General features: G+C 38.8%; 1 protein-coding gene across 1 annotated transcript; it reads left to right on the forward strand.

Annotated features, from left to right (window-relative positions):
- The first annotated feature begins 7,256 nt into the window (after positions 1-7,256).
- On the forward strand, positions 7,257-13,265 carry t-Grip91 (testis-specific gamma-tubulin ring protein 91). The gene is made up of 3 exons (XM_015169758.3): positions 7,257-7,385; positions 7,702-8,620; positions 8,821-13,265. The coding sequence occupies exons 2-3, from the start codon at positions 7,765-7,767 to the stop codon at positions 13,134-13,136; spliced, it is 5,172 nt and encodes a 1,723-aa protein (XP_015025244.1). The 5' UTR covers positions 7,257-7,385; positions 7,702-7,764; the 3' UTR covers positions 13,137-13,265.
- Positions 13,266-14,791: the final 1,526 nt, after the last annotated feature.

Here is a 14,791-nt window from a genome sequence, read left to right on the forward strand (position 1 = left end):
CCAACTATTTAGTTAATTTTCCAACACTAAACAAACTATCTCAACTGTAAGATTTTCACTGCCAAAATGTTCCACTGCCAATCATAGCCACAGTTTCTGCCTCATAAAAAATAGGAAACAAAAAGTTTCCAAAAGCAAAAACGGAAACTGTGTACGAAATGTGCTCAAATCGGATTTTCTTTGGATTATTATGCATAGACAGTCGACTATTAAAGGCAAGAATTATATCGTTTACCATTATCCATGCAGACTGGCAGTCGTCTTAAAGTAGAGGACTATAAATCAATTGTGAACTTCTGCTAATCCGTAATTCCAATTATAGGGCGAATCAGATGTCCCACAACATTTGAAACAACAAGAATTTTAGTACTCCGTGTAAAATACAAACATTTGTAAATATATATGATATGTTGTTATATCTATAATGGCAGCAAAGCTTAAACCAGAGCCTGAAATGCATTTAACCAGGTTCACGTTTGCAACAATTGATTTTGATGGATAGAAAACTTCTATTATTATGGTGCATAGATATAAAGTGTTAACTCAATTGTTGCCCGAATTTAAATGGAACTTTAAATCCTAATAACAACAAAAAATGCGTTGGCATCTCTTGGATGATTGTCATGCTGTTTGAGGAAGGGGAGAGAAGTTGCCTGAATTGCACTACGAATCACTCTAGCGTGCTATCAATTACTGTGGCAAGTGTTGCACGTGCCACAAGTGCCCCCCAAACCACCGAGCTCCGAGCTCCGGGCACCGAGCTGCCCGCTGCTCCCGCGGATTGCTCATCTTATTGTGCTGCTACTTGGCGTTTGGCTTGGCTCGCTCTATTTCTAATTTCTTGTCGCGCTTGCTGCTTGTCTGCTACGTTTTCTTCTTATTTATTTTTTAATTTTTTCCTGCATTTTCCTGACAATTTCCTTTTGGTGCTGCCGCTGCTGTTGCTTTTTGTGTGCTTCCAATTGTTGCACAATTTTTTAATTTGTTGCATGACGGCAAAGATAGAAAGCAAGAGTTGCCGCTCCTTGGGAATGTGAATTTTAATCTAAAATGTGTTTCCTTGTGAGGGCTGATTTTCTCTACTCTTCTATTCTTTTCTTTTTTCTTTACTTCCATTTGTACTTATGACCAAGCAAGAAAATTATTTAATTTGATACAAGTTAAGCAGCGACTGCCGCTTCCTTGCCAATTAAACTAAAATTACACACGAATTGGGTGCAACTCTCAATTCAGATTTATGCATTCAATTAGCCACAAATAACCACACAATTTTCGAAAATTAACACACACACACACACCCACACATCCACATACACACACTTAAAAGATAAATAATGTTATAATAATAATTCAAGTAGCCACACAAGAAAACAAGCTTTAATTTCAGCCTTTCTTACATACAAATACATGCATAGTTTAGCCCGACCCTAAGTAAATTGCAATTAAAATTTATGCTCAAGCAATACTTGAAAATCTATAGTTATAAATAAATATTTAGATATAAAGGACTAATGTGCTTAGGCCTTGTAATAAGCCTAATTCCAAATGCATTTGCCGTTGGCGCTGCTGGGCGATAGATTTATATGTGCAGGCGTTTAGTTCAAGGCAACTGTGATCACAACGAAGCTTAAATATGCTAAAAGTAAATTTATAATTCAATAGATAGACATTTATATTATCTTAAACAAGTTTACAAAAGGTTAAGTTTCCGATATGATAAAATACTAGAATATTTGTGATTGTTCCCCCAAAATTATTTATAAAATATATACAACACAAAATGAAAATAGAAAAAAGAAATTAAATTTATTATTTGGATACTTATTTAATATTAATCTATGATAGAGATTTCATGTATTATAGCTGTTTTTAGAAAATATAAATGCTAAAAGTATTCAATTAGAATATCCGGAATTCAAGGAATTGGGATTGAATGGCAAATGGGAGACTATAAATGAAAAATTAAATTAAATTGAACAGAAGTTTTTTCATTATATTTTATTTGTATTTCATCCTTTTTTTCAAAACACTCATGAACCATCCTCAGATAGTACCTTTCGCTAGATGCGATAAAGAGATGGGTAACCGTTATAAATAGAAATAGGAAATATTATGGTAAAATAATATCAGTTTCATACACATCATATTATATAGAGTATAATAACTTTTGAGCTTTATTGCATGCTATTTTCAACGTAATAAGCTTAAGATTTTAATTACAGCTCTTGTAGGAATGCACTTATTATTAAGATGCATATACATACATACATATGTGGATTTAATTGTGTAGCAAACGTTTTAAATTTGTGTACTTAATGTGCGGGGCTCAAAAGGATTACGCCAAGGGACTTGAACCGGACGTGGGACAAGCTACTTATTTAAGTAGCAGCTTATGACATGTACGATTCAAGTTGCCACTTCAACTGGCTGGGTCTAATAAAATATCGCTTCAAATGTTGCACGTAATTGCCGTGTCCTTTGCAGTCATGCCTAAGTGTGTATCTATCTGTGTTTGTGTCTGGCTAATTGCGGCAACTATACGTAGCCTGGCTTGTATGATTTTAATTGGTTTAGGATTTAAGCACAGCATTTTCCTAGCTAAGCAAAGTGGCTAATCCTACTTGGAACCAGCAGCCAGTTAACTAATCGAAAGTGCCTCTAAGTAATCTACAGTAAGGGCAATCTAGAGTAGCGCGCAATGAGAGACATGCTCATGTTAAGATATCTACATTTTGTGATAAGTCGTGTGTATCCGTGTCGAGTTTAGCCAAAAGAACAATGTAAATGTACACTAATCAACATATTCCTTTTATTACACTAATCAACATATTCTCATAAGAAACTATTACAAATTAATTTACGTTACTCCATACTACTGAGCACTGTTCAATACTACTTGAGTTACTATCCTATTACTATTAAACACTTTTCAACACTGCTCAAAAATACTCAACCTAACTTCAATCGCTACTCAACACTCAATTCTTTTGCAATACTTCTTAAAACATTTAAAAGCAACTTCAACACTTATTACACACTTCCTCTACAGAAAAAATATATGTAATTAAAAAAAAAGTGGAACCAGCTCGAATAAAATTGACAAAAGAATGAATAAACAATATAAGGAAATATATAATCAATATATTAATATCGCTAAATTGTATTAATCTTGTTGATAAATTAGATTAATATTGGAAAAGTTATTTGTTTCCAATCCCTGTACAGCACATTACAAGAACTCAGCTATCCAACTCGCAGCTATCTCCTGGACAAACAGTATATTAATAACTTGAGACCGAAAATTGTTCCATCTGGCGTATGAGTAACCAATGCAGTGGCCAGTTCGAAGGCGATAGCTCTGCAATTATGTGCAACTAGCTGCAACGCATAAATTTCTGCATAACGACTGAAACATAGTCATTGCCAGAGTAAAACCCACAGGCCTCAGAAACCAGAAACCGGAGAAGCAATCATTAATTATAAGTGCCACATAGGTCAATTTCTAATTGGTAGCTACTAAGCAGAAGTTGGTCGAAATATGTTTGCTTGGGGAATTTCCGTCGACTCTGATGTTTAATAAACAGCCATGGAAACTCGATACAATCGAATACACAATTAGTTTGATTGGTTAAATGCTGATTATGCCATGGGAAAATATTATTATTAATGTATTAGAGTTTATTGTTGAAGTGGCAAAAGGAATCTCAAATAATTGCTTAAGTAGCATTTACCCAAATAGGGTTGAGCCAAAACTAGTTTCCATATATCAAATATAAAATACCAGATGATGATGAATCAATCATTTAACAATTATAATAATAATAAGTAACTATTCCCAAAAACTTAAAGCAAAAATTGTTCAGAAAAAATGGACAATTCTTTATCAAGGAAATACCCCACAGTAGAAGCAAGCGTGCTTCAGTCATGACTGCCCGTCGAGATAATACCCTATACTAGTGTTCTTTTGTCTGTTTCATATGCTTTGGAATTTGTATCTTTAATAACTTTTGAGCTCTGCAACCACCTATCGATGTCACCTGTCTGTATATTATATTATATGTGGTATATTATCTGATTGTATATTATAGTATACTCTGCCTACATATCAAACGTCGTGTCTCTTTTCATTTCTTACCAAAAAGCCAGCTACTAATCGTTATATAAATAAACTTGTTCTGTGTGTGGTATAAAGAAGTTACGTATCTCAAATTTAAAGGTTTAGTGTTTAAAGTATTTAAAATTATCTTATCAGCTGGTAAATGGATGAAGATTATTACATCCATATCGACTGTACGTACCATATGGGTTCGAAGATGCCACCCTCTGTATCTTGCATTCGTACAGGGTATAGAAAAGTACTTGCATGCGCATTTTGGGGTCGGAAAACGAAACAATAGGAGTGCAAGCACCTAACTAACCGAACTAGTTGAGCAGCTCAATCTCTCTATATGTATTTAGGTGTGTATATCTATAGACACTCAAGTTGTAGTTACCGATTCGTGTGCATGTTGAACAAACGAGCGAGTGAACAATGCAAATAATTGTCAAACATTGCACAAAGGAGGTAAAAAAGAAAAAAAAAGTGCCCACAATGGCCGCAATGAATGGAAGCGTATGATTTTTATAGCGCTGCCAACAGGCATTGTGCTAAGTTGTGGAAAATCGGGAAAAACGCGCCAAGAAAAGTGAGGAAAACTTCGGATGCTGCCTGCTGATTGTCTATGCTATTGGCTTTTCCCCATTCTGTTACACTTGGGGGCGAACTAAGCGGCGCTTTAATCGCCCCCGAAGTGCACAAGCAACTGAAAAAGGTGCGCATTATGTGTTCTGGCCGGGAGCAGGAGCTTTGTCGGCGGGGCATTTCCCTCTGTCATTGGCTTTGCACATTTGAATGAACGTAAAGCTGCGGGTTAGTCCTTTCGAATCCTAGTGTCATTGTCAACACTGCAAGCCGCCCCTATGCCGTCTTACTATCCAGCATTACAATGAAAGTCAATAAATTTGATTTGACATTTGCCTTAACTACCGCTGCCCTCTCCAGCCACTCGCATTCTGCGACATTTTCTTGCGCTGATTCAGCACATTTGCCTTGCGCTTGTCGTCGGGCTTCGAATGTAATTTTATTATCCCTGCCTGACAAAATGTCAAACATTCAGTTTTTTAATGAGCAGCGCCGACTGGGTGAGGCGGTTGGTGCTGAGAAAGGGCTGAATAAGTTAGAGGAAGTTAAAAATCAGTTAGATGGGAAGAAAAGTTATTGCGAATGAAACATTTTAAATAGAAAACGTTCAGTAGTACATTAAATATTATTATTCTGAGATACAAACTACACTTAAATAGCCATGATTTTCATAGTCCGGAAATTATATTTCTACTAAGTAACAACACCTGGCTGTCTATTTGTATGAAAGTCTAGAATTTCAGAGGATACATTAGTTTGATATATTGTGTTTTGCTTTTAATACGTTACTCAAGTTCAATTTTTCGATAACTGTCTAAAACTTTTATTGCTTTACTTTATGAGAAACCGCCATTTACTAAACTTTTTCACCTTCATACTCTAAGAACACCAAAAGATATTGCCAACCTCTCACCTAACCTATTGATCTATCACCTCACGAAGCTCGTTGAAAAAGACTTTACTTTGTTTCGACCAAAGACTGTTGCTGGAGGGCGCGTTGCCAAAAACCACTTTGATAATTTTACCAACACTGTCAACATGCGCCGCCGCTACACCTATCTTTCTATCGCTTGCGTCTGTCTGGTGACATTTTTTTTAAATGGCTGTTTCCGCTTCCGTTTCCTTTACTTTTGACTTGCTGGCACTTGCAGTCAATTGTGTGCCACTTATGTCTGTTTTTGTACCCTATACACATTGAAACGTTCTCAAATTGTGGCATAAAAATGATGTGCGCATGAAATGAGTCCCGTCTGCCTGTCCGCTCATTAGTCTGTCGCTCTTCGAGACTATAACAAATAAAGATAAATGTCGACGCACAGTCCTATGTTTGTGAGAGGTTTCTCATTAGCATAACTCACTTTCTAAATGCCTTCTTTAATATTAACTATTAAGAGGTTCTAGACGGAAGTTCTCGACTCTACTCAACAGCCACACCAGCCAAAAATAAAATAGTTACCCCGCTTGGGCTCGAACTCGCGACAGACCGCAACACTTGCTTTGCCTTTACTGCCCAGCCACCAAAAAAAAAAAAAAACGAATTAAAATAGCGGTACAGAATTGCAATGATGTTGATACAATTAGAAGCAGACGAGCATGAAAGTGTGTGTGCACATGTATACAGATATTCTTGGTATTTCCGTTAGAAGTTTGGTTATTAACTTGATTTATAGCTCTGCAGTGGTAATAGCGATAGGAAAAATAAAATATATTTGATATATATATATATATATATATATATATATATATATGTGTATATATATAATATTCTAGAAGCAACATATCAAGTGTGTTGACTCTAGCTTTTAATATTTATTTGGAAACGGGACAGGCTATAGCTTATGGGAAACAAACTCGATCTGCGCTGGCACTAAACGGACCTACAGCTAAAATTTGAGGTCTTTGGCTCTTATAAGTTCTGATATCCTTGCGTTCATACATACGGACGGACGGACGGACGGACGGACGGACGAACATGGCTAGACCAACTCGGCTATTGATGCCGTTCAAGAATATATATACTTTATGTGGTTGGAGAAAATAAAAACTCATTTTAAAATATGGTACATTTTTGTCGTCTGGCAATGCATAGTTGGCTATAGGGTATCTCTTAGTCGTGCATTAGCGCTTAGAATTCCGCAACATGTTTTTTTCTTGTGCCTTTTGCGCTGATGTTGGCGGTAAATTTTAGTACAATGCATTTATAATCTTTTTCACTTATCTTTGCATAGTTTCCTTTTGCACACTGGCAAAACTTTTTACGGTCTGAGGTTAAAAGTGGCATCATACATTTTGAGAAAGCCTGCGCCCCCCCACCTTAACCAGCCTCCTTCGTCCCGACCCACCGTGCTGAATGAAAAGTTGCAAAAAGGTTGCGGTGGCGACTGCAAAAGGTGCGAATGCAACGCAATTTTTGCTGAACACTTGAGTTTTTAACCTGTCGACAATTTACAATTTTGACAGATTTATGAGTTAATTACGTTGGCCAAGAAATACACGCAAATAGATTATGATAGATATAAAGATTAAAAGGCAATTTAAGCTATTATTTATTGTAATGTTTTATTGCCTAAGCTAACAAGCCTTTGGGATTTTTATCATATCACAGCAAATATATTTTGAAAATTTTTAGAAAAATTTGTATACAAATTCTTAAGTAAAATATTTTTTGAAACAACTATAAAAGTCGAAATCCGTCTTTTAAATTGTAAGTAAATACACGATGAATATAAAAATAGAAGATATTTTTGACATAAGGTTAGAATTTAAGATTTGGTATAGTATTATATAGAAATATAATAACAGCTAGATAATGTACATTGACATTTTTAATATATTTTAATGGTTTGTATTCTTACAAATAAATACTTTTATCAATAATATTTAAGAGAATACATATATAATACAATATGTATAGTTATCTTTAAGTTGCCAGCTTTATGGGGAATTATAAATTATTTGAGTTCATTTTATATATTGTAATTTGGAATTGGGTAAGCATATTTACTAATTTTTAATTTCAGATCTTCAGTTACTTTTATTTCTTTGAGTTTAAACCACATATTGGGCATTTAAGCATAACAATCATGGCCGAAGAAGAACATCAACCAGCCGTAGGTCCACATAAATCTCCGCTTGGTCTATCCCCCGCTGATTTTGCTCATAGCGTACCTGTTCTTCTATGGAAGCTAGGCATTGCTTTGGGCTGTAAACGACCCATGTTGGAGCATCACGTAGAAGTCGCCGCACCAGAAACTAAAATTAACATAAATCTCAATCATTTCCGGCAAAGATTTAGGCAATTGCACTCCATGGAGGATACGCATGACCAGGTGCTAGATGAGCATCGGTATAAGCTCTTTCTACATCTCTATAGGCTGCTTACGAGACTAGAACCAAATGAATCCAAACGTCAGCAATATCTACTATTTTGCTACAACCTTTTTGATACGGAAAAGCCGCAACAAGTGCATCTGGATGAAAAGTTGCGATATCAGGAGCATATCACCGAATCCCTTATCTCGGTAGCTCGAAATGTAATGCATCTAAATGAGGAGAATTCGGAGCGTCCTTCGGAAGTAAGATCTATCAATATTGAAAATTTTTTTCCTATGCCCAAAAGGTGTTGCCCTCCACAAATATTGGAAGTAGGGTTTGCCATTGTGGAATATAGCGCATCGAAGTTTAGCTGTAACTCAAAAGGTTTGCTTTGGGAGCAGGCAAGCTATAAAATAAGTTATATTCAGGCGAGGAAAGCGGCAAATTCAAAAAATATTAGGGAAGAACCGAAGCCGAACAAAGACGATGAAATGGAAGTGATTTTTATGTTGAATTGGAATAGTCCTGCTAAATCATTTTCAAGCAGTTCAGAGCTTATGCTCTATGAAGATATTGGAATCCAGTTGACAGAATGCAATTCGAATAATCGCGAATCAAGAGCTGGTACGAAAAAATCTTTAATTATAATAATTATAACAATGACATTTTACTAGAGATAGAATTGTTCGATTGCCCAACTAGATATAGAAAATAAGATTTTACAACTCTCAACACATCCTTTACAAAACATACATAGTACAGTTTTCACAGGGGTTGATTGACTTTAATGTGTGGAACTCTAATAAATCGGTATTTTTTTCCAGCTGAAATATGCGAAAAGAGAAGGGATATTATCAAGGAGACAGCTGAGGTAGGATGTCAGTTTGTGGAACCGACACGATCTGAACTTTTAAATAAATCTCAGCAAACTGAACTACACCACACGCTGTCAGATCAGGGCGTTCAAACAAATCAAAGTGCATTTTCCGATATAGCTACGAATACTGATGACGAATTGCTTCTGGTACAAATCAATGGTATAGAAACACCAGAAACAGGAACAAGTACAGGTGAAATGTTCGGCGATATCGATTGGAAAATAAGAGAAAAGCAAGCAATATCCACGAAAGTTATGCCTGAATTCGATCGGTCTAGTGAATATCGCCAATTTACTACTACGAAAAACCCTACCAGTCTCTGTATGGAGCAAGTGAAGCCATCTGTCTGGTGGGCAAATCAGCACGTGACCTCACCTATGGATCATTTTCTTTTGACGACATCTGAAGAAATGCTGTCACAGATCGGTCATACAATAACAGAACAAGAACCGATGGTCAGTAGTCCAACAATGCACCAGAATTCAATAACTTCAAGAATCAGTTCCAGCACTCACCTAGAGCTGCGCAATCAATATCCCTCATATTACCATCGACATTACATTTTTGAAGAAAGTTTGGCGGAAATTGATCTGCCGATAATGGAGCAAGAACTGATAACAGTTCCGTCAAGAGAGCAGCAAGAGTCGACAGTTTCTCGAGTTTATTCCAGGGTTCACGCAGAGACAAGTAGTCCAGTCACAAGCAACTGGCAACATCAAGCGCAGCCAAATATTGAACAATCGATAGCTCAACGGGAATCGATATCTACAACACTTTTCACCGAAACTGATCAGTACACACTTTCCATTTCGGAGCAACCTACGCTTACATCCTCGACAGCTAGCTGGCAACAACTGTGGCAGGATGAAGTATCTAAAGAAATGTTGCCAGAAATTGATAAGTCGATAGCACTGCAAAAACTGATGCCCGAAGGATCGATTCTATTAGAGCGCCTGCCCTCTCCCACTGGGAGGCAACAAGATATGCTGTCAGACCCTGTTCAGTCGACAATCTCTGAAGAAGATATAACTGAAAAAGTTACTTCCGACTATCGTTTAGAGGGAGTTAATCAAGTGCGCGAACCTGCCACATGGCAACATCCGCAGCAGCCGAAAGACATATCAATTAATCACACGATAAATCAGCAATCGGTGCCCGATGGATCGATAAAACGGCAAAAATCGATGCCTTTAAGAGCTACTTCTAGCGTTCTATTAGAGCGCCTGCCCTCTCCCACTGGGAGGCAACAAGATATGCTGTCAGACTCTGTTCAGTCGACAATCTCTGAAGAAGATATAACTAAAAAAGTTTCTTCCGACTGTCGTTTAGAGGGAGTTAATCAAGTGCGCGAACCTGCCACATGGCAACATCCGCAGCAGCCGAAAGACATATCAATTAATCACACTATAAATCAGCAATCGGTGCCTGATGGATCAATAAAACGGCAAGAATCGATGCCTTTAAGAGCTACTTCTAGCGTTATATTAGAGCGCCTGCCCTCTCCCACTGGGAGGCAACAAGATTTGCTGTCAGACCCTGTTCAGTCGATAACCTCTGAAGAAGATATAACTGAAAAAGTTACTTCCGACTATCGTTTAGAGGGAGTTAATCAAGTGCGCGAACCTGCCACATGGCAACATCCGCAGCAGCCGAAAGACATATCAATTAATCACACTATAAATCAGCAATCGGTGCCCGATGGATCAATGAAACGGCAAGAATCGATATCTTTAAGAGCTACTTCTAGCGTTTTATTTGCGCGATCGAAGCGCGTGGCCCCTCCAACTGGGTGGCAGCCAGGATTGCTGTCAGACTCTGTTCCGTCGATAACCTCTGCAGAAGATATATCTGAACAAAAAACTGGCGACTGCCTTTTAGAGATAGTTAAGCAAGTGCGAGAACTAACCACATGGCAAAATCCGCAGCAGACCAAAGAGATGTCAATTAATCAGACAATTAGCCGACAATCGATGTCCGATGAAACGATCACACGGCAACAATCGATAACCAAGTGGCAACATCAACGGCACGTTATAGCTGCCTCTCGTTTCATTGTAAAGCAATTTCAATGTAACCCCGCCTATCAATGCTCGCCCATGGAGCGCGATGCGCCCAATTTCTTTGCGCAATGGACACAATTCCATGAGATTGTAGCGACCCAAGCAAAATGGAACCAAGCCAATCGGAACCCCACGCTCGATGTCGTTGCGATCCGAAGACGCTTAAAAGCTTTTTTGCGTTGCATGCGCAAGAAATATTCCTTCGAACCGGAAGAGTGTGTGGCCGCAATTGCCAAATGCCAAATTCAACAGCTGCTCACCGCCGACGAACTGCGGGAATACGAGACGATGCGCTGGCAGCAGCGGGATCGCGGCACTGCCAGGGAACTGTCGCATGAGGAGCGATTGCAGGATGCGCTGCACGGCATGCTGGGCTACGAGTGCCAGCAGCTGCGTTCCTCGGCTCTGGGTCCACGCCTGATGTTGCGCTCGCCGCATCATCAGCGCAGCGTAAGCGAATCCTATCTGCTCCTGTCGCTGGCCGAGGTGGGCTACTACTACAGATGCCTTCAGCAGCTGCAGAAGCATCTGCAACAACTGGGCGAATGTGGGCGAGCGTTGACGCCCTGTTTGCTGGCTGAATTGCTCAACTATTCCGAGTTTTATAAACGGCAAAAAGTGCAGCCCAAGAGTCTTCTGCACTTATTCTGGCAAACGAGAAGCTATCGACAGCGCTTCCAGTGGCTATTGCAGATCTGTGGCGGCTTTAGCAGGCGACAGCCATTGCTGCAATATTTGCAATTGCAGCTGGGTCAGGGCAACGCAGCCTGCGATATGCTGCTGCAGTTGTGGCTGCGTTGTGCCGCCGAGCCGCTGCTGGCCAGGATTAGTAGCTGGCTGCTGCGCGGCGAGCTGCCGGCGGATGAGTTTTTTATTGTGAAGCGCCGCAGCGACAATTACCTTGTGGAGCACTATTGGACGCAGCAATTTGAGCTGGTGCAGCAACAATTGCCGTATTTTCTGAGCCAAGCGCTGGCACTGCAGCTACTCGGCGCGGGCCGAAATCAACATTATGCCCGTCAATTTCTGGGACGGCAGCTGGAGCTGACACTATCTGATGCAGAAATGCGTGAGCAATTGGCAGCCGCCTGTGCCAGCAGCTATCGTGAGCTGGATGTGCAGCCACTCGCTGAGCTTGTTACCGGCCTGCAGCTGCAGACATCCAGAGAGCTGCTGCAGCAGCTGCATCAAGCGAGTCCGCAACCCTTGGAGCTGCTCAGCCGACTGCATCAATATTGGCTGCTAACAGACGTGGAATTTGTGCGAGAATTGATCGAGCTGCTGGAGCCGGCGCTGGAGCAGCCCGCCGAATACTTTAATCCAAAGCAACTGAACAAAATGTTGGAGCAGCTGCTCTGCGCCCACAATGAGAATCTCTATGTGGTTAAGGGTGACCACAAGGGCAGCCAGAGCTGGTGCTGCTTCCTCTTACGCTGGCAGCAGCCGGCCCACTGGTTGCCCTTACTGGGCGCGCGCCAGTTGCAATACGAGACCAGCTTTGCCTGCCTCTGGCAGCTGCACTATGCGGACTATGTGCTCAATGAGCGGATAAGGCGACATCAAGCGCACTTTTGGGAGCGCATCAATTTGGCGCACTCGAAGGATGCGCGGCATGTGAGAGATCGCTTCGAGCAGTTCAGTGACCGGCTGCAGGAGTTTATGCTACAGCTGCGCAGCTATATGCTGCAGAATGTGCTGGGCAGCGCTTATGAGCGTCTATATTTTGGCTGCAGTACGTCAAAAACTCTGGATGAGCTGCTCGAGCTGCATGGTGCGTATCTGGAAAGCATTGAGTACGGCATTATGCAGAGGGGGAAATGCGGCAAGTTGCAGCACTATCTGGGACAGCTCTATGCGTCCATTATTCATCTGGATGCAGTGCAGCAAAAGTTTCTATCACTCGGTCAGCTATTCAATCAACGCTTGAATAAACGGGAATCGGCACAGCAACTGCTTCTGGAACTGCGTTGGTCCTGCCAGAATACATGCGATGCCATCAACGATTTGGAGCACGATTTTCAATTGGTTTTGGCCCAGTTTTTGACTGGCCTCTACGCCACAGGGGAGACGCAGCTGCAGGCGCTGGCCAAAAAATTGGATCGACATGGGTATTACGAGCAGCGATTTAGGGAACTAAAGGAGGCGCAAACGTTTAAATTTCAGCGAAAACTAAAAACCAAAAGGAAATCGCAATTCGATTAGCTTCAAAATTGAGCACAAAATTTCATTCTTTTTCTTTTTTATTGATTTTTGGCAATTGAGAATTTGGTTTTTTATAATTTTATATAATAATTGTTCAGGTTAAAAACTATTTATTTATAATTTTATTTAAAAAATGTGCATTTGCTTAAGTTATAAAAAAATACATTTTTTTGCTTATTAAATTGTAGTATTCAAATATTGCTTAATTTGATCAGTATTAAGTAAGTATATAATAAATTATTAATATTTGTGATCAGCTGGTCTCACTAAACATACACAGCTGATCAGATATATATGTATATATATTTATAAAATCTTTTATATTTATGTGAATATTTCTGTGTGTATAAAATAATTAATATATTTATCAAATGATTTAGTTTTATATTTTATTATTAAAAAATACTTTAAATTAATTTTTATTTTTTAGTGTAGTTATCAGTATTTTTTCAGTATTTAAAATACTTTTATTATTCCAGTCCCCACTTTAATGTATTTAAACTATATATATATATGGTTTAACTTTTAGTATATCTTCTCATTTGAGAATTATGTAAAATTAAAAACAGAAATGTAACTTTAAAATAGTTTTATGATTCAGCAATTTCTGCTAATCGAAAGTTCCAAGTTTATTTTAAGTATTTTGCTAGTATTAAATATATAAATATATATAAAATATTTCTTCTCAACTGGCAACTTTCTAGACTTACTTATGGAAAGCAAATATTTTTATTAAATTAAAAGTGAATCCTGATTCTGTAATCGTATGCCAATATTTCCTTCATTCTCACCTATTCCACTTTAATGTCCTTCCCATGAGCAAGTACAAAGCCTTCCACATTCAGTCCAAGTAATTCGTAACTCAACCAATTCATGCACATGCTGCGTGTCCGTTTTAAGGATTGACAATGGATTTAAACAAAAAAATATTTTCATTTGAAAAACGTCGTCTCTTTGGCGTTTTTATGTGCACAAATTGGATTTTAATTGAAAATTAAGAATCGACTTAGCAATGTTTGAATTGTGCAGCTGCCTTTTGTTATGCTAATTTCTGCTGTGAATACAACTGAATAACGAATGAATAGATGCAGGCAGTCGTCATCGTTATCGTCGTCGTCGTAGTCGTGTGAGTCTTGTGTAAAATAAAATAAATAATGGATAATTACTTTTTGGCTTAAGCGTTGGCAAATTAATTCCAAGTCCTGCTTTCGTATTTCTCTTCAGAAGTTCGTGTCAAATTTAATTATTTCAACAAATTTCAATTAAATCAAGTTGAATACTTTTTCTTTCCCCCTTTTTTTCTTCTTCATAACTTTGCCCCAATACTTGCGTAAATGCATAATTTAATTTTGTAAAATTTCCACATGCTAAAATTACATACATATCGTATTGTAAAATCTGGCCGAACGCAATGCACAATGCTGGAAGCGTACATAAGTCGAGAACTCTTTGTTATCTTGACAGGCGCAGCTGCTGAGATGTTTTCTGACTGCGTCACATATATCAGGCTGGTAAAATTATAAAGCGGCTGCCTTTCAGAAAGAATGTCAAGAGGAAGATAATTGAGCCAGGCATTTAATATAACCTTTCATGGCTGGGCCAAGGGTTGGGGGTTGCCTTTATTTTGTCATGTGTGCTTTGGACGGCAAAAGGCA

The sequence above is a fragment of the Drosophila virilis genome, chromosome 4, assembly GCF_030788295.1.
Source record: "Drosophila virilis strain 15010-1051.87 chromosome 4, Dvir_AGI_RSII-ME, whole genome shotgun sequence".
NCBI lineage: Eukaryota > Metazoa > Arthropoda > Insecta > Diptera > Drosophilidae > Drosophila > Drosophila virilis.

What these genes read in the sequence shown, in the direction of transcription:
- t-Grip91 (XM_015169758.3), top strand. Translation starts at nt 7,765, where the DNA reads ATGGCCGAAGAAGAACATCAACCAGCCGTAGGTCCACATAAATCTCCG. An exon ending in TAATCGCGAATCAAGAGCTG is followed by an intron (nt 8,621 to 8,820) that starts GTACGAAAAAAT and finishes ATTTTTTTCCAG; the next exon opens with CTGAAATATGCGAAAAGAGA.